This window comes from Microplitis mediator, chromosome 3 (genome assembly GCF_029852145.1).
Source record: "Microplitis mediator isolate UGA2020A chromosome 3, iyMicMedi2.1, whole genome shotgun sequence".
NCBI classification, from domain to species: domain Eukaryota; kingdom Metazoa; phylum Arthropoda; class Insecta; order Hymenoptera; family Braconidae; genus Microplitis; species Microplitis mediator.
The window spans coordinates 22,985,698-23,013,453 of NC_079971.1; the positions used below are offsets into that span (position 1 = coordinate 22,985,698).

Genomic DNA, 27,756 nt, shown 5'->3' on the forward strand with positions numbered 1-27,756 from the left:
AGTTGTCTAGGATTACTCGTTGAAATATCAAATCATCGGGGTCAATTTTAACGGGACACTTTAATTTTTCATAATATATACAAATTAATTTCTATGTATCATCAAAACCAACTTCTTACTTTTAAAAACCTCCCCATTAATAATAATAATAATAAATAATTAATTATTTTCAGTATAATTGAAAATGGAGAAACAGAATGCGGACATTTGATAGAAGCCCACAAAGCCTGTATGCGTTTTTATGGATTTAAAATTTGAATAATTAATTAATGAGTATCGAGTACTTAAAATTAATTTATTATTACAATGTAAAAGTTTAATTACCAAATAATAATTTAGTTATTTAATTCCATCACTCGTTAATATTTTTTTTGTCTATTAATTAAATTTTCTTAATAAAAAAAAATTTTCCTTTATTGCAAATCCTCGAATTACTTCAAAATGTATAGATAGTAATTAATAAATAAATGAAAGGAAAATAAAAATTACTGGGTAAACAAAAAATAAATACAATATTCTAACAAAGCATAAATTTTTATTGATGACAATTATTTATTTAAATTTATTAATTACACTAAATAATAAATTAATCTGTTAATTAATTAATATAATAAATAAATAAGTGCTTAATAATAATTAAGCGATTCGAATTATTTTAATAATTAAACACTTTAATTTAATTATAAAAACTTAACATTCATCACTTTTTTGTCCAATTCCATCACAGACAGTAATAAATAAAAATTGATTAATAAATAAACTAATTACTTAATATAATTATTAATTTTAGTCTTAATTTTGATAACAGTCTAGTATATTTAATTTTTTTTTTAAATTAATTAATTAATTGTGAGATTAAATTTTTTTAAGCGTTAATTAGATAAATAATTTATTTATTTATTAGTGACAATTTATAATTTAATTAATTAATTATTTTTTAAGATTAATTATAATTTTTCACAGCAAATTTACGTGGACTTACAAACTATAAAGGTCAATTGTGATTTAATATTTTTTTTACTTTAAACTTTATTTAGTTATTAAATATACTCTTTATTTTAATTTTATTTATTGTTAATTATTAATTATTAATTATCAATTGTTAGTATGAAAGTATAATTTTACATATTTTATTTATTTTTAAATTTTATAACCGTCAGATAATTCGTGATTTTTATTTTCGTGAGGTAACGTGCACTTGTTATCTATTTTATTATTTTTTAATTGATTAAATTCTTTAATTATTAGTCATTACTTATTTGTATAATTAATTAAACTTATTGCAATTAATTAGTAATTGAAATTTAAGTAATTTTAATATATCGTGTCGATAATAATAAATAAATTCAGTTTATTTAGATTTTATTTTAGGCTCGATAAATTTTTTAGCGAGAGGTAAATTGGGAGAACAATTAAATATTTAAATTGATCTGATGAGAGAAACCGAAAGATGGCGGTTGATTTTTAATTATTATTTATTTAATTAATAAACAAGTTGCTACTGATTTTATTTAACAAACAAATAAAAGTCCTAGCAGTTTATTTATTTGTGTGTCTCGACATGACCGCCACCGATCTGTCTTTCCGTTAAAAAAAAAACATAAATTACAATATTTATATTTTATTTATTTCCTTTCAAGGCGCTCGGTAATTTCGATTTTAAATAAATATACTTTTATCTAATGAGTTATTGTTTTACTAAATTTAAATAATTATAAATCGATTTATCTCGCCGCTGGCCATTTAGCCCCAACTCGTCCTGTTTTTATTTAAATATTTTTATATTGTTGTTGTTTAAATAAGAAAATAAAATGTAAGCCGACCACTGATTGGTTTGTTTAAATAACAGGGATTATATTTATTTTGGGATCTCATTTAAATTTATCGATAACAGTGACAACGAGCGTTGGACATTTTATCTTTTATTTTTATCTCAAATAGTTTTATAATTAATTATTTATCTCAATGACTCTTGGACATGAACTTTATTTGCTCATTTACAACCTGAGGCGCCTAAATTCAGGCCTTTAGCTCACCATTATTTTTTAATAAAACAATATCTATTTAAATATATAGAGAACTTGTAACTCTGGCCATTTACCCAAAAAATAAAAAATAATATTTACTTTCAGTTTAATTATTTTCTCATCCCCCTTAAGAACTTGGCTTCCAAAAAATTATTTATCTCACAATTGAGTGATAATTTTCCGAAACAAAAATAATTTATTTATTGCGCCTTACATGTCATTAAATTATCATACGAATTTTAAAAATTTTTGTTCAACAATAAATTTAAAAAACAATTATACTAACAGGGCCAGCGATCGGATAATTATCTATTCAAATCTATAAAGTAGGGGAGTGAGGGAGGACCCCTAAGACCAAAATGTCAGTGAGTTTTTTTTCACTACAATTTTTTTAGCCCCCACATATTCGGTACCAATAAGACCCAGTCACAAAAAAATTCAAAATCACAACAAAATCAGCCACCCGAAAAAAATAATAAAAATAATTTTTACTTCAGTATTAAAGACACGATATATACATTTAAATATATCAGCATTTAAATTTTTATGTAAACCTGAGACTAAAAATAGTGACAAACACTGGATTGACATAATTATTGACTAATATTTATTACTTATTAATTACCATTACTTAATTAATCATAAAATACTGATCATGATCAATGAATTTCTTCCGATCTAAATAAATTAAAAAAAAAACAACATAAAAAAAATTGAATTTATTAAAAAAACTTCACGAAGTCCAGCATCAGTGATTAGACAATAATTAAAAACAACAGTAAAAATACAATACGAATTAAAAAAATAATAACATTGAGCAGCAGCTTGTTTTATATAAATGGACAGAAGTGATAGCTCAGTCAATCAATTAATCAACAGATAAAACCGGTGATTAATTAACCGACATATTTTGTAGTCAATAAATAATTTAAAGTTATAAATTCTTTCAGTAATAATTATAATTATAGACGTCATTGTTTTGATAATTTCAGCTAATTCTCACCTATCTTGTGGAATTCGCGTCGTTCTCAGCACTTTGCTCATCTAAAATAAAAATAAAATCCATAAATAAATAAATAAATCAATGGATATTTACTTATTTATTAAATTTATACGAACCTGATAACGCGACTCTGTCTCCATGGTCCCGACGACCGCGACAATCTGATACTGCCTGGCCTTCATGGCAGCTGTGGACTTTCTGATCAATCTCATGGCACCCGGAGCGCTGCTGGTGCTATTGAACTGACCCATTTGCGCGGGAGTGTGACTGGGATCGAGTACGAGCATCGTAATTGACCCATCTCTCAATTGTTCGACGCCCATGATGGTCCTGCTGTGGCCCTGGTGCTGGAGGTACAGGGGAGGCTTGAAGTCGTCAGCGCGCTGAAAGTACTGGAGTACCCATTGGAACATTTCCGGATGGCTGCCGTCTGGAGCCGTGGGCCTGTGGAAGTCCACGAGCTGGCAGCGTATCCTCAAACTGGACAGCAGAGTGACGACTTCGGTGGCTCCGATCCACTTGCGCGTGTTTACTAATTTACCCCCGAGCTGCTCTGCGCCCTGGACGTCAAAGCCCAGAGACCAGGCCCACTCGATCATCCGTTGGAGCCGCGATATCGAGGGCATTGAGCTCCGCATTGGGTTCGCCGTCGATCCAGCGGCTACTGAACTCCAGGCGCGATAGACCAACTCATTGTACCCCGTGTGCTGAAGGAGAGAAGAAATCAGCATCTGGGTGTTTCTGTACCCGCATCCCCAGCCTTTGTCGCCGTAAGTTGACGCGTAGTGGTCGACTGTTGAACACATCCAGGTGGTGATAACATTGTGGCAGGCTTGAGAAACTGCTCGGACCCGCGACACCAGTCCGCGGGTACAGGAACTGCCGTCATCGATCCCGTTGTTCTCCGCGGCTTTCAGTTCTATCTGCCGCTCGTAGTAATCTGCGACTGACATCTCCCCCGCGTAGACGGCGCGCTGCATATTAGTGACGCTTTGCTCTCTGAAGTTCCCCTGGTTGTCCATCCCGTACTGGGCGCGAAGCATCTCGAATTCCCGCTGCTCCCGGAGTTTGCGGACTTCTTTCTCCCGACGCTCCATGTCCCGGGCCAGCAACCGGTCGCTTGAGGTCAGAGAACTGTCAGCGACGTCTATTGGCGAGGGTGTGCTGCTTTTCTTAGCAAAGTGCTCTTCTATGTGGACGGTTAGCTCCTCGTTTGTGCGGAACGACGTGCTTAAGCAAACTGGACACGCTGGTGGGTCATTCGATGTTACTTCAGGAGTTGATGTTGTGCCTTTTGCTGGGCTGTAATTACAAGATATGTTTAAATATAAATAAATTAATAAAATAAAAATAATAGTAAAGTTACCTGAGAATATCTTTGTGCTCAATGTTAACATGTAGCTCAAGATCCGAAGGATTAGGAAATGATGTGACGCAGAGAGGACAGTTGTAAGAACCGTCACGAGTAGGCGGCGACTCTGGAGGAAACGAGGGCGATGTGAGATCAAAGTGCTGGCGGTTGATGTGCTCTTCTAGCTTAGAGGGATTGTCTGAACTAAATGGACACATCGGGCACTCCTGAACACGTGGCTTTGGCGTCGCGTATGAACGTAATTGTAAATTTAAACTTGTACGTAATGGAGACCCGTGTCCGGCTGAGTTTTCACCTGCGTTATATATAATAAATTAATCGTCCTCGTCATAGTCATTAGTTTTAAAGTTGAAATAAATTTTCTTTTTTCCGCTATTTTGGGAAATTTCAATTTTTTTTTTCGATCGAGAGTCAATACCTAGTTTAATAAACTTTTTGGTTTTGTGGACCAAAAATTTTATCATGGATTTATTATATATCTTTAAGAGGGGAAACGGGTCTGAGATACAAAAAAAAGAGGATATTGTGATTTTTTTTTTCAGAGTGACTTCGTTATTAAAATTATCAAAATTTGTGGCATTATTGAGCGACATTCCAAGAATATTCTGCTAAATTTTCGGAAAAAAATATTGAAAAATAAGCCAGTGGCAGTGGGGAGAGACGAGTCACTTAAAAAAAGTCTCCATGCCGTAGGCAGGATAACTCATGACTGCCTCATTTGAAATAAAAAAACCAAAAAGATTTCTTTAGTACACAAGTTTATCTTGGATTTGAACGAAGGAATAAACATAATATTCATTTTTGAATTTTTGGTAAAGGCGCAATAAAAAAACTTTGATTTTTACCAAAAATTGCGCCTTTTGTTTAATTAAAAAATAAGTAGTTATTAAAAAAAAAATCCTTCGTTCAAATCTAAGATAAACTTGTGTACTAAAGAAATCTTTTTGGTTTTTTTATTTCAGATGAGGCAGTCATGAGTTATCCTGCCTACGGCATGGAGACTTTTTTTAAGTGACTCGTCTCTCCCCTCTACCACTGGCTTATTTTTCGATATTTTTTTCCGAAAATTTAGTAGAATATTCTTGGAATGTCGCTTAATAATGTCACAAATTTTAAGAATTTTAATATCGAAGTCACTCTGAAAAAAAAATCACAAAAATATCCCCTTTTCTCTAATGTGAATGTAGCAGACATCAGACAAATTTAAAATTATAAATAAATAGAGTAAATAATTTAAAAAATAATAATTTGAATAAATGTACTCATTAATTTCAAAATTTTTTAAATGTGCATTTTTTTAAAATTCTATTTTATTAATTATTTACTCTATTTATTTATAATTTTAAATTTGTCTGATGTCTGCTTCACTCACACTCGTGATTTTTTTGTATCTCAGACCCGTTTCCTCCCTTAAAACAGTAATTATATTCAAACCACCTTCTTTTCGGACAGTCACACTAATAGGCCTTTAATAATAAAATATCATAGATAATATATCAAAATAGCCGAAAAGAAAATATGATACTAAAGTTAGCTGACGTCTAATAATTTTTATATTTTTTTCAAACCGATAAATTATAAAAAAAAAAATATTTTTAAAAATTGCACCTATAGTTTTTTAAATTTTCTACATGTGCAGATTTTTATTTTTATTTTTTTTTTAAATTAAACTGTCGAAAAGAAAAATCCAATTGTTAATTGCCTGCTAACTTCAGGATCAAAAATAAAATTAATTACGACCTAAATAAAAATATAAACTGATCTTCAAACAAAAATTTAAAAATAGTCATTAGTATTCATATATTCATTTATTTATTTATTTACTTACCATTGATACTAGTCGCTGGTGCATTATTATTATTATTTATATTATTGACATTCGATACCGAGGTGTGATTTTTAGTCAAATCATTTGACGAAGATGACGATCTATTATTATAACTCGAAGATTCTCCATTTCGCGGTGATGATTCGCTCCAGCCATTTACCATATGTTGACGTGTGAATAACGATGATGATGATGATGATAAATCTTGAGATTCTTCTTCTTTTATCGAGTCGTCCATTAATGAGTCGTCGTCTATAAACGCCATCATGTCATTCTCGGGTGTACTGGAATTTAATTAATTAATTAATTAATTAATTGATAATTATTCAAATTATATAACAATAAACTATATATATATATATATATATATATATATATATATATATATATATATATAGATATGTCAGTACTACATATATGTATAATTTAATTTATCTGTCAAAATTAAAAAAAACATTAAATATATTTTTAGTTAATTAATTTTTTAATTAATTATTTATATAAATATTTAATTACCATTTTCGTTTCCGTTTACACGAAGTCTGATTTTTTATAGTCATTATTGATTTACAATTTTTTGTTTACGATTTAAGTTGAGTTTTACAAAAAATGTTTATTTTTTATTTGAAATTTGGCGGAAAATTTGGCGCGTTTTTAAATAATTTTGGTATTATTTTAAATTTATGGATAATAATGGATATAATTTAGCCAAATTTTTTCTGAGTACTGAGTGATGAGGTTAGTGTGAGTGCAGAGACTTTTGTGATTGATTATAAAAAAAAATGTGCGAAAGTGGACAGCTGTTGGGTGAACGCAGTCGATAAAATCATTTTTCCCGCGTAAATGTTTGAATTTTAAATGTGATTATTGGAATGAAATGAATGATAATTTAATTTTTGGATTTTTTAAAATGAAAATTTTAATTAGTGATTGGGAAATTTTTTAACGGAAAAATTAATCAGGAAATTAAATTAATTCGGCAACAAAAAATGTAATTTTGATGAGTATTAGAAGAAAATGTCAAAAAATTTGACACAATTTAAACACAAGTGAGTAAACTGTGACTTGATTCATAAAAATTTTAAAATGGGATTTTTTTATTGTTAAAAATATCCCAGAAATCGAGGCCGCGGGTCTGAAAACTTGAAAATTTAAAAAAAGACGTATCGAAATTTTTTAACTTTGTCTTTAAATAAATAAACAAACGTGAGTATGTGTAGAAATAATAATAAATGTTTTGTTTAAGTTTGTTGGCGCACTTTGTCTCCTTTCCTCTTAATTATAAACAATAAATAAATATACCAACTCCTTTTCTATTATCATCGACCGCGTATTAATTATTTATTTTATTTTAAACAATTAATCGTAGAGTTTAAAACTCTATTATTATATCGCGATCTATTTAAAATAACGAAAGACATCGCTGTGGATTTTATTTTTATAAATATAATTATTTATTTTATTTATAAATATTTATTATTATTTAAATAATTTAAAAAATAAAATTCGCTGGTCTATTCATAAATATATATTTAATATAAATTTTATTTATTTATTTTTAAAAATCAAATGACACATGACCGCAAGGGCGCGAAATATTTAAATAAATAAAATTTAAAAACTTTTGATAAACAAAATAAACAAAGTCGCCTTAAACCAGCTCTGGCTATCGTGTCTGTTAGATAAATTTTTTTACATAAAATTATTTATTATTACAATAATTATTTAAATAATAAATTTCCTTAGTAACCTCTCAGTGTAATCATTTAAATTTCTATAACTAAATAATTACCTGGGTGTCAAATAATCCAAATGTGCACTATTGACATGTACAAGCATTTCAGCAGGTGATATTTCACCAAGATCGCAAAAAGGACAACTGGCAGCACCCTGAAGATGATATAAAACCATGTGAGATCTCATTTCTTCGTCATTGAATCCCTCGAGACCACAAATCTCACACGTGTATGTCATTTCCGGTGCTTTACACGTCGCCATATTTATTATATTATTATATCCTTCCTTATTTATTTATAATCTCTTCCTATTGTAAAAAATATAACGGAATTTTTATCACAAGCTCATAAATCTTCTATATATACAAGCGATAGATTAAAAAAAAAAAATAAATCAATAAACTGCCACTTAATTTTATAATTAATTAGTTTTTTTTATTCTCATATTTTTTAATCTTCATAATCTTGGCAGAGGAGCTCGAATCGATTGTTAACCAAGAGTGCAATTATAAAAAATAATCGATTGAAAAAAATTTTTTGATTATAAAAATAATGTTTTTAAAAATGTATAAATATATGACAATACAAGACTAATAAATATACTTTTTTTTTCAAGGATATAAAAAATAAAATTACTTGTATGGTTGCTAAGTTGAATTGACCCATTTATAAATGAGACTCCAGGTCAAACTGTCACTCACTTCACTTTACTATTTTTATTATTATATATATATATTTTTTATTTTGTTACTAGAAAATGGTGTAATAAATAAAGTTCAGGCGATTTATTGATACGAAGAAAAAAAAATTTATATATATATGTATATATATTTTTTTCTATTTAATTATTGAAACTGGAGTTATCGATGCGACTTAAAGGCGTCCGTGTTGGCTCAAAAGAACCGACACGGCGCCTTCCTCGACCCCATATGACAGATTATATCACCCCCGCGTTGGTACTTCCGCGAGTTGCCGAGTTCGACTTCGACCTACCCTCACGTAACTATTGTGTATGTGCATTACACAGAGTTACTACAGACACCCCAGGCTATGCCAGACTCGCTGTCTCTACTCCTTTTATCGCTGGATGAGGGTTGAAAACTTTTTCGGGTTTAAATAATCGATTTACTCTAGTGGTAATAAAAATATTTTACTAGCTGCTGGTTAACTTTTTTACTTCATATTTATATAAATGTATCAGATTTTCGAACTTTAAAAATACATGTCACTCTATTTATTATTTTACACATGAGCCTCAGCATGGATTTTATGACATCGGAATTTGAAAATATTCTTTTCGCGCCAAAACGGAATTAGGGAAATTACGTGAATTTTTCGCGGTTTCTAAGAATTAGGAGATTCTGAGGACTGGAATTGTGGAGTATGACCTCAGAAATTTTTTGAAAAAAATAGTTTGATTTGAAAAGTTACCGGTAGATTTGCTCCACCCGATGAAAAAAGATTTTATACAATTGTATAAAATTATATACAAAAAATGGCCCGATCCAATTGTATACAACTGTATAGAAATTGTATACAATTCTATACAAATTGTATACAAGTCTACATAGCTGTATACAATTTTATACAAATTATATACAATTCTATATAATTATATACAATTCTATATAATTGCAATAATAGAATTGTAGGGGAGGGTGGGGCAGAGCGGCCCCCCTAAGCCAATTATTATTTTTTGTGGCTTTCAACCATAAGATCACTTTACTTTTGTCCTATTTCGAACAAATTTATGGACATTTTGCCAAAATTCTGAAAATTTTTTTTTTTTTGTGGGGCAGAGCGGCCCTCCTTCAAAAAGTGATAAAAAAAATTTTTTTTTTTCGTTTTTTTTTTTTTTTAAATTGTTTTCATCATTAAGAATGTATTTCTTTCTCTTAACAACTATTTTTGGTTTTATATCACTCGAAAAAAATTTTTTAAAGCGTAAAAAATCGTTCACTCTCGATTACCTTAACTACTAATTGTTATTTAATAAAAAAAAAAATCAATTCTATAATTTTACTTTATTTCAAAAATTTATCAACTAAAAAAAAAAATTTAATTTTTATAAATTTTTAGTGACCAAATTTGCCTCTTACATAGAGAAACGGCCGAAAAATATGAAAAAATAATTTTTTCGGAAGTTTCGGCTGGTCCATTTTGCCCCAGGTGTTATGCGTAGGGCTAGAAATGTGGAATTATAATAATTTTTTTTTAATTTGACGATAAAAATATGAAAAAATCACTTTTTCAAAATTTTGGGCTTGTCCACTTTGCCCCAAATGTCATGCGTAGGGGTAAAAATGCGCAAACATATCGGATTTATAGTAATTAGTCGAAAAAAAAAAAAATTTTTTTTTTGGTCAAAATTTCAGGGGGGCCGCTCTGCCTCACCCTCCCCTATATAATTATATAGAATTGTATACAATTTGTATTTTTTCTATCCAATTATATATAGCCTATATATAATTATATATAGGCTATATATAATTATATACAGTCTATATATAATTGTATAAAATCTTTTTTCATCGGGCAGTTAGGAGTTTCATAAAATATAAAGGTTTTTTGTTCATTACGATGTCTTCTAGTAGGAAAAGCTCCAAAAAGTCATGGGAAAAATTTTTTTTCTTACTTATGACGCCGGGACGGAGTAGGGGGATAGAAGGAGGATACCGTATAAGCATTTTTATAAAGAGTAGGCCGTAATTTTTGGGGTTGGGATCTAACAGAAAAAGTGAAACGTAATGAAAAAATGCAACGGAAATGAGGGAGAAAGAGTGAGTGATATGTAACTCGGAGTTTGGTCCTGTTTCGTCTTCTTGACTCTGTGTGACCATTTTCACCCACAGTAGTCCATAACCATGCGTCAGATTAGGGAGAACTCGAGTTAGGAAAGATCACAGAGGGTGAAAATTGGCCGGTAGTTTCACTCCTATTGCCAACATCTCAACACAATATGAACATTTTTTATTTCTTCTGATATCTTTTGGTAAAAAAAAAACCCAATAGGTCCCAAAATAATTTTTTTTTTTACTCATGAACCATATGAGGGTGAATGAGGACGACACTGACGTATTTTTATGAAAAGTGGCCCGTATTTTTGCTCCTGTTAGGAATTACTCAATACAAAATAAATGTTTTTTGTCTTTTATTGAGTCCTCTAGTACACAAAGTCATAAAAAATTCCGAGAAAACTTTTTTTTGGCATCTGGACACCTCAGATGACGCAGGGTTGGAAATTTTTTCTTTGGTATGATGTCTTCTAGTAGAAAAAACCCCAAAACTTCTCCTAAAAATTGTTCTTTGTCGGACACGCGACATTTACTGCGCGCGTCTCGTGTCTCTTAGATCCGCGGTTCGAATCCCGGCCTCGGTATTTTATTTTCTAATCCAAAAAAATTTCCATCAATTTATTCAATAATTCGCCTCAAGATTTAACTTTTAAATATTCAACCCGTAAAAAAAATTTAATGATTGAAATTAAATTAATTCATATATTTATTCATTTATTCCATAAATGGTGAACGATCTTGTGACCTCAAAATTACTTTTTACTATTGCAATAAACATAAAAACAAAAAAATTTGTATTGACCGCCTATCAATCATAAGCACGTGATTAAATTGACAATTGAATTCACTACCAATTATTCATTCTCTTTATTTTTTAATGCGTTTTCCTTTGGTATTTAAATTACACATCACGTGAGACGATTGTTTTATTCTCAATTATCTCAGTACATTTACATTTGCACTCAACAATGAGGAAATACAAGACATTCCATCAAAGATCAATCTGTTAAGTCAAAAATATAATAAATTTATTTTATTAAATTATGATGATTAAATTTAACTCTAGCTAATATTTATACATATGACTATTGATTGATGATATTTAGGGCATTGATATTATTATTATCTATCTACATATTTATTTTTGTTGACTTATTTCTTATGAACAAGTGCCAGAAATCAACAGTTAGAGGAATCCTATCATCAGTATTCAGATCACGTACTGCAGAAGGTGCGTCCATTCACGGAACTATTTATTTTACTTTTATTTTTTTTTTTTTTTCAAAAACCTACTAAACTTTTATTTATTTAACTTTTTCTTTGTTAAATAAATAAACTATTGTTATTTTTTTTACTTAAATTTTTAAATTAATGAGGCTCGTAAACTATCAACTTTACAGGAAAATGTACAGAGATTTTTTTTATAGAAAATTTTATCTTCTTCAAATTCATTTTTATTCATTTTTACTGTACCTGTGATATTTTAGCTAGAATTTTTATTTTAACTCCGCAACAATAAATGATAGAAAAATAAAGTTCAAAAATATTTTTTGAACTTCCGATTAAAATTGTGGCGAAACTATGACAGATACGACAAAAATACACATGAGCAATTTTGTAGGGAATTAAATTTCCTATCAAAAATATTCTTATAACTTTTCACGTAAATCAAATAATTTCAAAGATATGACGAGTTAAAAGAGCACAAAAAAATGGAGCTTAAAAAATTTATTTAAATCGAATTTTAAATGAAATTTTATCGATAACTCGTAAACTACTGAGTCAAAATAAAAATCCACAGGAATATTTTTTATAGAAAATTAAATTTTCTACAACTTTGTTTTTATATGTTTTTACTGTATTCTTAATATTTAACCCGTAATTTTGATTACAAGAATTTTTTAAATTGAAACCTTTTTTTTTTAAATAAAAAATGAAATAAATAAACTTTTTTTGTCAACAAAGCACGTGTTTACACCCGCATCTTTTACATTCTCTTTAATCCTCTTCTCTTGCATCTTACCAGCTTCTCATCTCTATTCACAGTAATTCCCGACACTATCTCTGTTCCTCCTCCCTCTACTTTTATATTTTTTTTATCCATCCTCTTTTCTCTCAGTCAAAGCTTACTCTCAACGCCTCTAGAATACAAAAAGCTCCGGAGTCCGGACTACTCAGTCGATCGAGACGCGTTGAACCAAACGCTTCTCGTCACATTATTTATTACCATAAATAAAATCACTTATATACTCCCATTAATTTCTCAATATGTAACAATTAATTCACCCGTTAAATTATTATTTATTTTTTACTCCGAATTCATTTTTTTAAAAATAATCCAGTGTCTAAAATGTGGGTTCAAAAATTTATTTATTTGTGCCCATGGATTTTATTTGGAATTTTTAATTTATCATACTCTTTACAAGGTAATTTATTTTCATTCTCTATTTTATACTCCAATTTTTTTTTTTGTTTTTTTCAAAAAAAATTTTTTTTTTATTTCAAATATTACATATGACAAATTCATTGAACCCATCGTCATAAGTATTCGTCATCACTCTTATATTAATGTATATAATAAAATATTGACGACAGCTTCCCGCCATAAGTTTTTTTTTTTTTTTTTAAATATTTTTACTACTGAATTTATCTCATTTCATTCTCATATGTATGTATATATATATTTGTTGCAATTATCATTTGTCTTAACATCCGGTATAAATAAAAAATATTTTAATTATCTAAAAAAAAAAAAATTTCCTCTGTGTCAATAAATTAAACAATTAAATAAAAAATAAAAATTAGCGAATTTTTTCGCGACAAAAAATTTGATGCGCACGTGCGTTAAAAAAAAAATAAAAAAAAAAAATTGACAAATTTCTATAAAAAGAAAAAAAAATTTATAAACCAGGTAATGAAAATAAGAAAAAAAAAAATAATAAAATGTGAGAGCTATTTCACGCTCACTTTAATTTCTCGCGCGATCCATCCTTCTTGAATATATATATAAAGAATAAAAAGTATGAAGAGTAAGAATAAGAACTCATTCAAAGTACATGGAGTCAACTTCTCGTTAGTAGATATGATTATAAATTGAGGATTTAAGTGACCCACATGTGTGCGATACATAAAAAAAAAATTAAGTAAAGAGATGAACGGCTATTGAATTTAAATATCTATATATAATAAATCTATTCACCGTTTATGATGAGTGATATATATTAAATATTGTAAACTTGTTTAATATATGAGTAGATGCGGTAGCGGTAATTTTAGTGAAAACTAGTAGCGAGTGTCGGTTATTGCCGCCGATTAGTTTTTAAATTCAATTTAGCACTTTCTATGATTTTATACTTTTTTTTCATTCATTTTAATAGTGGATGTGGTTGCCGTGATAATTGCGTCATTTAAATATCTATGCAATTGAGTAAATTAGCGTTAAGTATTAAATTTTTTTTTTATTTACGAGTTAATATATGAGAGTTAAGACTTGCAGGCATTCAAGTCATTTTTATTCTGGACATCTTTTGCATAAATACTTTTTTTTTACTTCGTGACTAGATTGTAATTAACCGAGTGCTTAAATATACAAGCGTTAAAAAAAAAAATTAATTTACAGTCGATGAGATTCGATCCGTGAACCTCAAGATTGAGAAAATAGAATTTGATTAATAGAAAAAATATTTGTCTATTAGTGAAAATAATTTTTTTGATTGTAAAAAAAAGTCAAAAATTTATTTTGCATTCGATGGGATTCGAACTTTGGACCTCAGGATAATTAATTAAATTTCTACTTATAATTAATTGTTTTAGTAAATGAGAAGAAAATTTTTTGATAAGAATTTGTTGGAAAATTTTATTTGGAAATTTGAATCAGTCAAATTTTGAATTTTTTTATACGGGCGGAATTTAATTCGTAGACTGGAAAATTCTTTGCTAAAAAAATTTATTGTGGATTTTAAATAATTTATGAAATATATAATTAATTTTTACGAAAAAAAAAATTTTTTTACAAAAAGTCGTTTTTTGCTTCGAACTGGATTCGATCCGCGGACCTTAGGATTGTAGGAAAAAGTTTGGGTTTTAATTTAAAAAATCGGAATTTTAAAGAGAATATAAATAAATTAGGGGAAAATGAAATAAAAAATTTTAATTATTATTAAAAACAAAAAAATTTCACTAATAGAAAAAATATTCAAGTCTATCATATAAAATGATTTTTTTAATTTGAAAAAAAAAGTTGAATTTGCATTCGATGGGATTCGATCCGTAAACCTCAGGATAATAAATAAAATTTCCACTTATAATTAATTCTGGTAATTAATAATAAAAATTTTATTTAAAATTTTTGAGTCCGAACATTTTTTTTACACAGACGAAATTTGATCTGTACACGTAAAAATTATTAACAAAAAAATAAAAACAAAATAAAAAGTCATTTTTTGCTTTGGACTGGATTCGATCCGCGGACCTTAGGGTTGTAGAGAAAATTTTAAGGTTTGCGTTTTAATTTGAAAAATCGGAATTTCCAAGAGAATATAAATAATTTAGGGTAAAATAAAATGAAAAATTTGAATTATTATTAGAAGCAAATAAAAAAATGTTGATATTAATGTTAAGTGTACTAATGAAAAATGAAAAATGATGAATGAATTGTTATTAAAATGATTAAAAAAGTGTGTTAAAAGTGTCTGTTATCTTAATAAATACCAGATATCACAGACATTACTCAAACTCGAATAAAACTCTCCAGACTACTCTCTTTGCGCTTAAATATTCACCACAACGTCTAATCTATTTTCGTTTATCCCACATCATAAGCCACAAAAATCCCGCGAGTTTTATTTTTTTGGTACTTAAAATTTTACGAGCTCCCAACATCGAATTGGCAAAAATCCAAAAAATTAATAATTATAAATATATTTTTTATTTTACTTAAATAAAATACTTATATTTTTATAGAATAAAATATAATATATAGACATTTATAAAACAGTCCAGCTGTGTAAACATGAAAATTCTAAAAAAATTTTTAAATATTTCCCGGAAGTTAACAAAATTCAAGGGTCCAATGTTTACATTCTATAAATTTATTTTTTGAGTAGTGAATTTACATAAAAAAATATTTGGAATTATAATAATAATAATAAATTAATAATAATAAAAATATTTAAAAATATGAGTTGAAATGCCAGAACAATTTGCAGACTAATTGGCATCTATTAACTTAATTGTCTTGCTGTTTCGTTTGCAGAGAACTCAACATGCATCATTCAGTATCACTACAGTCTTAATAATTTTTTTTTTTTTTTTTTTATTGTTAATAAAAAAATTTTAATTTTTAATAAAACACAATTTTTAAATATTTACGGAAGGGCGCGATGGGACACCAAGAAATTTTTTAAGTAAAATTTGCTACTCAAAATTTTAGTGGTTTAAACTCTGGGTTAAAATGGGCCGCGGAAAAAAATTTTTATTGCTCCAAAAAAAAAGTTTCGATAAATCAACGTAATTAGTTTCGTTATTTATATGTATAATTAAATTATATCCAGTAATTAAAACCAGAGAAAAATTTAGTCAGAGCTCGTCTTGCTCCGTAATTTTTTTTTTTATTAATAAAAAAATTTTATTTTTTTGGTTTTTAGAAAACCCAATTTTCAAAAATTTAAGGGCAGGCGCAATGGACACCAAAAAATTTCTTAATTATCATTTGTCTGGGGTAAAAAGGGCCGCGAAAAAAAATTTTCCTTGAGTCAGAAAAAAAAATTTTTTAATAAAAATTTCGACAAGAACCCGAACTCGGAGCTCCAGTTTTTTTTTTTATTCGAATGATTTAAAATTACGCGGTTCAGTATTTCGTTGTCCAGTCTCCTATATCTATATTTATTTAAAATTAATTTTTTGTAGTGTCACTTGTACAAATTTATTTATTTTAGAAGAAAAAAAAAAAATTTCAACAATCATCGGGTCTATTTGACGATACTACAAAAGGTCGAATGAGTCAAATGAAAGTAAATCTACAATATTTCTCCCCTTGATTTTTAAACCAACTGTATAATGTACAATGAATGAGCATTTCCTGTACAAGCATTTAGGTAACGTACTCGATCTACTCCACCCGCACTGACACCCTTGCGACTCTTGAGAGCAACCGGGCCCGATAGTAGTCTCATTACATCTGCAGAGTATCTGGTCTTCGGTCTCTGGATTGGATCTCTGGTCTGTAGATCTCTGGATCTAGTATAGATCAGACGTCAAACGGTCCCGCATGTGGGGTCCACAAAGGGCCCCCGTTATGACACGGAGGGCGTGCCTGTGACCGGCATCTTCTTTAAAGTCTCTCACGTCTCTTGTAACAAAACCATACGTTCCGTATTCTGCTTTTACTTTTCTTTACTTTTTTATTTCTCTACTTATTCTATCCCCTACACTTACACCAATTTTTTCCTACCACATGACCTACCTCTCTTATTACATGTCACAGAACATACGTAAAAATTAGTGACATATTTTTTTAAACTGTTCAGTTTTACTTTTGTAACTTGTCTGGATATTTTACTTTATGTATCTCGTTTTTAATTTCATCTTTAGTCTTTTACAGTCATTTTTTAGTCAACAAATTAATTTTTTTTTAATTAAATCTTTTAATTACTTAAGTATTTCATACATTAAATCGTATTATAAAAAATCCCATAGAATTTTTTTTGCTTTGAATTCAAATTACAGCGAAACTATCACAGATATAAAAAAAATTTACATGAACATTTATTTAGGAAATTTAATTCTCTACAAAAAAGTACTCATGAACTTTTGACGTAAGTTCAATAGTTTAGAAGATATTTTGATTTTATGTGTAAAAAATTTTTATTGTGAAATTTAATTAAATCCATTTTTTTTTAATTTTAATTACAACTCGTAAATTATTGAGTTTAAGTAAAAATACACAGAGATCTTTTTTATAGAAAATTTAATCTTCTACAAATTTGTATATATAAATTTTTACTGTATTATTGATAGTTCAGGAGAAATTTTGATTTTAAGCCCTGGGATAAAAATTCAAAAATCGCTAACGCCAAAAAATTGTTTTTTTTTTTTATTAATTTATTAATTTTTTTTACAGAAATGTCTTGTTGTTCAGCTGCCGAGGGACCGTGTCGTAACGCATGTTCTGAGGTAACAAATTTATATATATATATATATATTTTTTTTTTATTTATCTATAAATCTATCCAACGTTTTAACGAAGATCCGTTACCATGATCGATATATTTGTTAGCGAGATAACTTATCAGATAAAAATGACTTGATAGGAAGTAAACAAAAATATAACTTTCATATTTCAAAGATCAAGAAGCTAGAGTTAAGATTTAAAAGATATAGATAAAGATATAAATATATAAAGAAATGAAAATAAAAAAAAGGTGAAGATGGAATTATAAATGAAAAGTGACGAATCTCTGATGGTTTTGACTGTTGATGAATACTTCCTCTGTTATTTTAGACAAACCGGATATGAATTTTATTTTTTTTTATTTTTTCGACTTAAAATTAATAAAATTTAAAAATTATTTTTTTAAAAATATTTGATTCTCTTGTTTTTAAATTGAAAGTTTACGTAATTAGTAACTTTCATTTATGAGTAAATTTATTTTATTTGAATAATTCATACTTTTAAATATTTAAATAAACGTCAATTATTTTATTTATTTATATTTTCAATTTTAATTTTTATTTTGTCTTCTAAAAGTACTCTTGTGAGGGTCGCGAATTTACAGCTGAGGAAAAAATATAAAAGGAAGTTGTTGCTAATAATATCGCGGTTCAAATACCCAGCTCTCTAGTTAGATGCTTTAAAATTATTCAAAGGGTTTTCGAGAGGATAAATGTTATAATTATTTATTTTAAAGTAACAATTTTCATTTTTTAATTAACGTCACACTAAAACTAAAAATTTCTCCTAAACTATCGAGGATACGGTAAAAATGTATGAGTCCAAATTTGTAGAGAATTTAATATCCTACAGAAAATATCCTCACATATTTTCCGTACAACCCAGTAGTTTACGAGTTACAATCAAAATTTCAAAAAAAAATCAATTTTGATAAATATTGCGATTTCATTTTCTTACTTTTCTTTAAACCGCCATACTTCCCTACCTATCGAACTTACATCAAAAGTCATCAGGACCTTTTTTGTAGAGAATTTAATTTCCTACAAAAAATGTCCTTACATATTTTCCCTACAACCCAGTAGTTTACGAGTTACAATCAAAATTTCAAAAAAAATCAATTTTGATAAATATTGCGATTTCATTTTCTTACTTTTCTTCAAACCGCCATATTTTCCAACCTATCGAACTTATATCAAAAGTCATTAGGACCTTTTTTGTAGAGAATTTAACGCTCTACAAAATTGATCATGAACATTTTTGCCGTATCTTTGATAGTTCCGCTGTAATTTCACTTCAAAGTAAAAAACTTCTCATGGGAGTTACGTGATTCATTGAACCGGTCACATTTTTATAAATTCAAACAAAACTATCGAAGATATAATAATAATAAATATTTAAATCAACAGGGTTTCATTCAATTTCGTAAAAAACTAGATAAACTGATAAAAGAACGTGACCCCTGACTTGTACTCTGAATTTAAGATAATCGTTGCTACTTATACATTTCCGTTTTCTATCCCCACAATACTTATATAATATATAAAATTTATACAATCCATCTTATTATCTTATTATATTACATTCACAAAAGCATTTATACTGTATACACTAGTTACATTATATTACCAAAGTTATAACTCAGCTCGACCCTTCTCCGACTCATACTTATATGCAACAATATACGTGACACATACTAATATAATGTAAATACCATAAGAAAAACGTCTATTGAATCTCCAATGAGGACTTGAGTATAAACAAAATTATTTTTTTATATTTTTTATAAACTTAATGTATACACTATTAGCTCATGTCCCTTTTTATTTTTTTTCCTCCTCATCAATTGATATTCTGTCGTAGAACAGGATATTGCTACAACCTACGACTCATAAAAACATGACCAAGTTTTTAAATGTTATCTCAAAAGTATTAATTTTTTTTTTTGTTATCAAAGATTTCATTGGTCGCCATAGGAGCCGATTCCGAAGCGCGTGAAAACGTCAGCTCGAGATTGACCGAATTATGTTCTCATGAAATGGTAAATACTTTTATTAAATTCATTTTTTATCTTCCTTTCCATGCCCATTATGTTCTTTCTTCTTTTAATCGATCGATCAATCGATCAATTGCACAATAGAGAGCAATATAATATTTTCCCACTAGACTACAGCCGATTTCCGATTTCGTTATTGTGCGTAATTTAAAAAAAAAATTATATTTTACAGACGGAATTTTGGGCATGCGTCAATTCGACTTTGACTGGTAGGTAGAAAATTGCTTTGAACTGTGGCCTTAACAGCAAACGTTTTGATAAAAAATAATAAAAATATTATAGAGGCTGAAAATAATGGAGACTGGGTCGGCAGAAGCTGCTGCCACTTAGCGCAGTATCCACTGTGTCAGTCATCTTGTGCATTAGCAGGCTCACGGATGCATTTAGAAAATTCCTGCCGTCCGAGTGATGAATTGGAATTCTATTCATGCTTAGAAAGACGGGAAGAGGGTGAAAGTTGCTGCAGCAATGTTTCCAACACAACGTGCCGCTCGGTCTGTCGTGATTTATTTCATAAACCGGGCAAGCAATTCAGTCTAAAATTGTACAGTAGCAAGGGATGCTTTCATCAAGTGCCAAAGTGCTTGAAAACAGTCGCGGAGTCAGCGAATCCTGAAAATCCTAAGCAGTGTAAGCATACGCCCAACAAAACCCCGATAAGATTTATTTCACACCGAATTTGTTCAACTGATACTAATTTCCGTGACCTGTTTCAGACTTGAACTGCTGTAAAGAAGCATCGACGCCTGGTTGTCTGGATGCTTGTAGGAAGGTTTTGTTCAGTGCATCGTCAATTCGTGATATTCTGGATACTTTGGAAGAGAAATGCGGCCCAGTTAAGCCGCATACGCCTCTTTGGAGCTGCATTCTGCAGACAACGCCAATAAAACCATCGCGAGTACCGCTAGATATTGGAAAGCTGACGTGTTGTTCGCGTGCTACGAGTACTAATTGCCAGAGCTTATGTTGGAAAGCGTTCCAAGCTGATTGGGAAGTCGCTTGGTCGCAAATGGAGACTGAGTGCTTGTCTTCGGCAAATGAAGCAGACTTGCGTCGGTGTATTGATGACTCGGAAGAACCGTGCGAAATAGGCTGCACTGGTTTGTCTTACTGCACTAAGTTCAATAACCGGCCGGTAAACTTGTTTAGGTCGTGTTCGAAGTCGGCTGATGACGCGGCACGCTGGGAAGCTGACCATTGGGCCCGTGGGGGAGTGATCCGGGGTTTGGGTGTTCCGGTTCGTGCGGATCCTTCGTGTCCTTTGGAATCGTTGCGTGCCGCGGCGTGTGTTCTCCAGTTAAGGCCTTGCGAAAACCGCGTTCACGAGACTCAACTGTGTCGGGAAGATTGCCTAGAACTGATGGCCAATTGTGTCGATTGGACGGCAATAGGGCGGACTCATACGGCGGCGAGTCTCTGTGCCAAGTTGTCTCCACCAAGACCCGGGATGCCTTGCGTTTCTTTGAGGCCGTTTATGGAAGATGCTCAGGAGTTAGAAGTTTTTGGGGGGATTCTACCTTCGGCAGACGTTTCGACTCCTTGTAAACGAAATCCCTGCCCTGATGATCAAATCTGCGTTATCACGCCCAATGACAGTAAATTGTACAGGTGCGTTGCTTCGTGTACTTTGGGAGAAATGTCGCGATTGTTAGTTCCTTTGAATAGTTGGGTTCAGATACCGCGGATTGACCAGCAAGGATGCCACCGGGTCTGTCAGTGCACTTCTAATGGGCTAGAAAAGTGTAAAACACTCAATTGCTACAACCCAAATTCGTGCTGGGTTCAAGATCGCTTCGTAGCTCATAGGACCAACTTTTTCCTGGACTGCAATCCGTGCCACTGTTTCGAAGGTGAAGTTACTTGCTCACGGAAAACGTGTACCGAATTACGGGTTCCTTCACTACCTTGTGACTGTCCCGCGCACTATGTCCCAGTTTGCAGCCGGCTTGGAGTCACTTATGCGAGCGCCTGCTTGGCCAAGTGCACAGGACTATCTTCCACAGAAATTCAATTCGGAAGTTGCTCGTCCATTGATCCATGCCAACCGAATCCATGCAAGACCAATGAAAGATGTCTGCGCAAACCACGCGTCTGTTTATCGCCGATCCACAAACCTTGCAGACAGTACGAATGCGTTCCCATGGATTGCGATCTTCGGAGTGCAGACGGGGATCCAGTTTGCGATCGGGACAACCGTCAGCACAATTCGTCATGTGCTTTAGTAAAATCTGGAGCTATTCTAGCGTATCACGGGCCTTGTTTACGGGGATGCAGTCTTCGGGGGCCGATTTGTGCCGTAAATGGTGAAGTTTACAGCAGCGAATGTGCTGCCTGGGCTGATAGGACTATTGTCGACTACGTGGGAACTTGCGTTGCCGTGGGTGTGATTGGCGATCGGAACATCCCTAGATGTGGTGACAATGTAAAATGTCCTAGACTAAATCCTACGAATTGCATTGGCGTTACTCCTCCAGGAAGTTGCTGTCCAGTTTGTGGCGGCGCTGCCCGTATATTTTACTCCAAAAAACAAGTGAGTCACTGATTACTTTTTCCCTATCAAAAAAATTTGTATGGGAATCCAGCCTAGATTCCTATGTGGGTTCCCACGGCGTTTTTCGGATGGGTTTCCATGTGGTTTCCTATAGAAATCCAGCATAAATTCTCACATGGGTTCTTACGGGAATCCACACCATGCCAAATCCATATGGAAATTTTGTATGGTTTCCTAGATGGATTCTTATATGGAAATCCAGGCACCCACAGTTTTCTATGTGGATTTCCTTATGGGAATCCAGATACTCATGGTTTTCTACATGGATTCTCATACGGAAATCCAGATACCCACAGTTTTCTATGTAAATTTTCCTTAGGGGAATCCAGGTACCCATGGTTTCCTATGTGGCTTATGGGAATCCAGATACCCATCGTTTTCTACATGGATTTTCATATGGAAATTCAGACACCCACAGTTTTCTATGTGGATTTTCCTTAGGGGAATCCAGATGTTCATGGTTTTCTACATGGATTCTCATATGGAAATCTAGATACCCACAGTTTTCTATGTGGATTTTCCATATGGGAATTCAGATACCCATGGTTTCCTACATGGATTTCAATATAGAAATTAGACACCTACAGTTTTCTATGTGGATTTTCCTTAGGGGAATCCAGATGTTCATGGTTTTCTACATGGATTCTCATATGGAAATCTAGATACCCACAGTTTTCTATGTGGATTTTCCTTAGGGGAATCCAGATACACACACACAAAAAAAAAAAATTCTCGACTGAAGGTAAATATTCTTGATTCAAGAAAATTTTTTTGGAGACCTAAATTTTCTCAGATAAAGTATAAATCTTCTCCAACCAAGACGAATTCTCTTGGCTCAAGAAAATCTTGACTTGGTTCCCGAAAACGTTTGTCTTCAAAAATATTTTCTTGACTCAAGATATCTGTTTTTTCTGTGCATAGTTTCCCATATGGAAATCCAGGTACCCATGGTTTCTTATGTCGCTTATGGGAATCCAGATACCCATCGTTTTCTACATGGATTCTCATATGGAAATTCAGACACCCACAGTTTTCTATGTGGATTTTCCTTAAGGGAATCCAGATACCCATGGATTTCACATATGAGAATCCAGATACCCATGGTTTCGTACATAAATTCTTAGATAAACTCATACACTCCTATATTAATTCTCACGAATTCTTACATAAATCCATACTTTCTCACATGGATTCCCATGGGTTCCCACGCATTCCCCCATGGATTTTTTTAATACGCTCGCTATTGAGAGACAATCTGACACAATAATATTTGTTTTAAATTTAAAGTTGGACCGGATTTACTACATGATGGAAGAAGAAGCCGACAAAGATGCCGTCACACTCGACAAACTTCTACTAGCCCTAGGAAGACAAATCCAAGTTGCCCAGTGCTCGTTGCGCGGTCACGTTACCCCAGAGAACGACATATTCGTCATTGTTCAGTCAACGGTAAAAGAGCCGTCGGCTCTGCAGTTGAGAGCTTGCATCGCGGAAACCGAGAAACTCATCGTTCGAATCACTGAACGCAGTTCCAAAGTCGTCGCTGAAGTGCCCCTAGGATCCCTAACCCGAGCAGAAATCGCTCATGGACACGTTTCTACGGCCACCTCACCGATTTCCTCACTCGCGATAACGATTCTGTTCTACGTTACCATCAAATTCGTTGCGTAAAATACAACGCAATAATTTTTTTAACCATTGGCGCCCTCCGTGGCTGCCAAGTGTTCAAGTCTGTGATCCTTCTAGTGCCTATACTTAATTTTATTTAGATTGTTCACTTTTTTTTTTATTTTATATGTAATTAGTATTTTTTTTAAAACTTGTATTGCCAAAGAAGAATTATTTACGCGTATTGGTTTGTTTGTTTTATTTAGAAATAAGATTATTTGCGTATAATTTTTTTAATTATTTGACTTATTGATATGAATTTATTGTTACTGTGTGTTCTAGTTATTAATTAATGTGTAATTTAAAATTTTTATTATTATAATTATACCTTGAGGGGGGAAAAGGGTCTGAGATACAAAAAAAAAAAAGGATATTTTTGTGATTTTTTTTTCAGAGTATGTTCTTTATTAAAATTCTTAAAATTTGTGACATTATTAAGCGACATTCCAAGAATATTCTGCTAAATTTTCGGAAAAAAATATTGAAAAATAAGCCAGTGGTAGAGGGGAGAGACGAGTCACTTAAAAAAAGGCTCCATGCCGTAGGCAGGATAACTCATGACTGCCTCATGTGAAATAAAAAAACCAAAAAGATTTCTTTAGTACACAAGTTTATCTTAGATTTGAACGAAGGATTTTTTTTTCAGTAACTACTTATTTATTAATTAAACAAAAGGCGCAATTTTTGGGAAAAATCAAAGTTTTTTTATTGCGCCTTTACCAAAAATTCAAAAATGAATATTTTGTTTATTCCTTCGTTCAAATCCAAAATAAACTTATGTACTAAAGAAATCTTCTTGGTTTTTTTATTTCAGATGAGGCAGTCATGAGTTATCCTGCCTACGGCATGGAGACTCTTTTTAAGTGACTCGTCTCTCCCCACTGCCACTGGCTTATTTTTCAATATTTTTTTCCGAAAATTTAGCAGAATATTCTTGGAATGTCGCTCAATAATGCCACAAATTTTAAGAATTTTAATAACGAAGTCACTCTGAAAAAAAAAATCACAATATCCTCTTTTTTTTGTATCTCAGACCCGTTTCCCCCCTTAATAAAAATATTGAAAAATTTATTTGTAAATTTTGTTAATTATTATAAAAAATAATAAGAAAATAAAATTAATTTTTTTAATAATTAAAATTATTGTAAATAATTTTTAAATTCAAAAATAAAATTTCCGCTGCTGAAAGAATAAATTTGCGGTTACAATCCGAACGTAACCTCGGACATTAACGAGCGGTCATTTTGAAATAAACCGCCATCTTGTTGTCAAACTACTGATCGAAGTAAAACTGAATGTAAATTAAATTTGTATGGAAAATATATTTTTAAAAATATAATGAATTAAAAAATAATAAACTTGGGTATTAATTTATTTATTTAGAGGATTAGAAGTCACTACATATATTTGTAACCCTAGATATTCTGTTTTTATTGTCTTTAATGGTAATAAATAATTACTGTCCTGAGTTAATGAACCTGCGGGTTCTTTGCTGATCCATGGAAATTCCAAGCACTTTGGATTCTCACTAAGACCGATGTGGGCTGACTCATTTGTTTCTATTTCAATGAAAAATGTGCGATCTTCCGGTAATTTACTTAAATAATTATCGGACATTAGTAACTTGAGAGTTAGTTCTCGTAGTGCGTCTTCCGTTTTTAGAAAATAAGGATCTTTTCTATGAAATTAAAAATATGTAATTTATATATTTATTTTTTCTTGGGGTATTTAGAAAGGAGTAAATTTTATAATACTCCGATTAAAAACTCCGATTGAATCTGATTGGAAAATTCTCATCAGATTTAATTGGAAATTTCTGATTGACTTTCAGTCAGTTTTGATCGAGTTTAATTGGAAAGTTACAAATGAATCCGAGTAAAAATTAATCGGAAATTGGAAAATTATTAAAAAAAATTTTTATTTCCGGAAAAAATCCAATTAAAATATTTCTATTGGATTTAATCGGAAAGTCCAGAATGAATTTGATTGGAAGTCGATCGGAAGTCGGAAAGTTAATTGGAAAGAAAATTATTATTTTCCGATAACATTCGAATAAAATATTTCTATCGGAGTTAATTGGAAATTTTTGATTGACTTCCACTTAGTTCTGATCGGATTTCATCGGAAAGTTAATCGGATAAAAAATTATTATTTTCCGATTGAATCTGATTAAAATTTTTCGATTGGATTTAATCGGAAAGTCCGGAATGAATTCGATTGGAAGTTAATTGGAAAATTATTTTAAAAAATTGTTATTTTCCAATAGAATCCAATTAAAATATTTCGATTGGAAGTTAATCGGACATCGGAAAGTTAATCGGAAAATTATTTTAAAAAATTGTTAATTTCTAATAGAATCCAATTAAAATATTTTTATTGGATTTTATCGGAAAGTCCGGAATGGATTCGATTGGAAGTTAATTGGAAAATTATTTTAAAAAATTGTTATTTTCCAATAGAATCCAATTAAAATATTTCGATTGGAAGTTAATCGGACATCGGAAAGTTAATCGGAAAATTATTTTAAAAAATTGTTGATTTCTAATAGAATCCAATTAAAATATTTTTATTGGATTTTATCGGAAAGTCCGGAATGGATTCGATTGGAAGTTAATCGAAAAATTATTTTAAAAAATTGTTATTTTCCAATAGAATCCAATTAAAATATTTCTATTGGATTTAATCGGAGCCCACAATAAATCTGATTGGATGTTAATCGAAAGTCGGAAAGTTTATTGGAAAGAAAATTATTATTTTCCGATAACATTCGAATTAAATATTTCTATCGGATTTAATTGGAAATTTTCGATTGCCCTCCAATTAGTTTCTATCGGATTTAATCGGAAAGTTCAGAATGAATCCGATTTAAATTTAATCGGATATTTGGAACGTTCCCGACTTGTTTTGACAGAAACCCGATTGAATTTCCATCAGATTTAATTGGATTTAATCGGAGTTTTTAATCAGAGACAAACTTACTCATTATCCGTGATGCGAAAGTTAAACAAATCAAAGACAAATTTTTCAATCTGTTGGTTTCCCTCGCAAATGACAAAATTAATTTTTTTAACTGACGTCACATCTGAGTTCAATAATTCCCTGATAGATGATAAAATATTTTTAAAATACTCATTGACCTCCGGATGCTCTGATTTATAAACAGCAGAACTGTAGATTTTTTTTTTAGTGAATATTTCACGTGGGTACAACTGACGTGCGTAGAGAATGTTATTGAAAGATATTTCCAATAATTCTAATAAAATATCGCAACTAACTGTAATTTAAAAACCTCATGAGTATTCAAAATAAATTTTAAAAATGGAAAAAAAATTCTAACCTATTTGACACTGGGACATTTTTTTTTTAAATTAAGAGGAACTTCTCGCAATTATTGAAGCCATTAATTGATTAATTAATCAATTAATGATAAAAAATGTATATTTTAACACAAAATATATTTATTAATATATATTACACTCATATATTTAATAAAATATATCTTTTTTATTTATATTTACATCGAACTGTTTGTTTACAATATGGCTGCTAATG

General features: G+C 30.6%; 2 protein-coding genes across 5 annotated transcripts; one reads left to right on the plus strand and one right to left on the minus strand.

The window, feature by feature from the left end:
- Positions 1–887: 887 nt before the first annotated feature.
- Positions 888–27,317, minus strand: LOC130664440 (zinc finger-containing ubiquitin peptidase 1-like). 3 transcript variants are annotated; one of them, XM_057464308.1, is made up of 6 exons: positions 27,184–27,317; positions 8,023–8,274; positions 6,231–6,514; positions 4,397–4,697; positions 3,147–4,332; positions 888–3,071 (listed from the first exon to the last, which is right to left on the minus strand). In XM_057464308.1, exons 2-6 carry the CDS (start codon positions 8,226–8,228, stop codon positions 3,027–3,029), a joined length of 2,022 nt encoding a protein of 673 aa, XP_057320291.1. In that variant the 5' UTR covers positions 8,229–8,274; positions 27,184–27,317; the 3' UTR covers positions 888–3,026. The 3 variants fall into 3 exon arrangements, with proteins under 3 accessions (XP_057320291.1, XP_057320290.1, XP_057320292.1); XM_057464307.1 differs by lacking the exon at positions 27,184–27,317 and adding an exon at positions 8,603–8,945; XM_057464309.1 differs by lacking the exons at positions 8,023–8,274; positions 27,184–27,317 and adding an exon at positions 6,747–6,987.
- On the plus strand, positions 12,911–25,532 carry LOC130664439 (reversion-inducing cysteine-rich protein with Kazal motifs). 2 transcript variants are annotated; one of them, XM_057464305.1, is made up of 7 exons: positions 12,911–13,187; positions 17,882–17,934; positions 19,887–19,970; positions 20,158–20,194; positions 20,268–20,615; positions 20,702–22,515; positions 23,824–25,532. In XM_057464305.1, the coding sequence occupies exons 1-7, from the start codon at positions 13,112–13,114 to the stop codon at positions 24,205–24,207; spliced, it is 2,796 nt and encodes a 931-aa protein (XP_057320288.1). In that variant the 5' UTR covers positions 12,911–13,111; the 3' UTR covers positions 24,208–25,532. The 2 variants fall into 2 exon arrangements, with proteins under 2 accessions (XP_057320288.1, XP_057320289.1); XM_057464306.1 differs by lacking the exons at positions 12,911–13,187; positions 17,882–17,934 and adding an exon at positions 19,394–19,683.
- Positions 27,318–27,756: the final 439 nt, after the last annotated feature.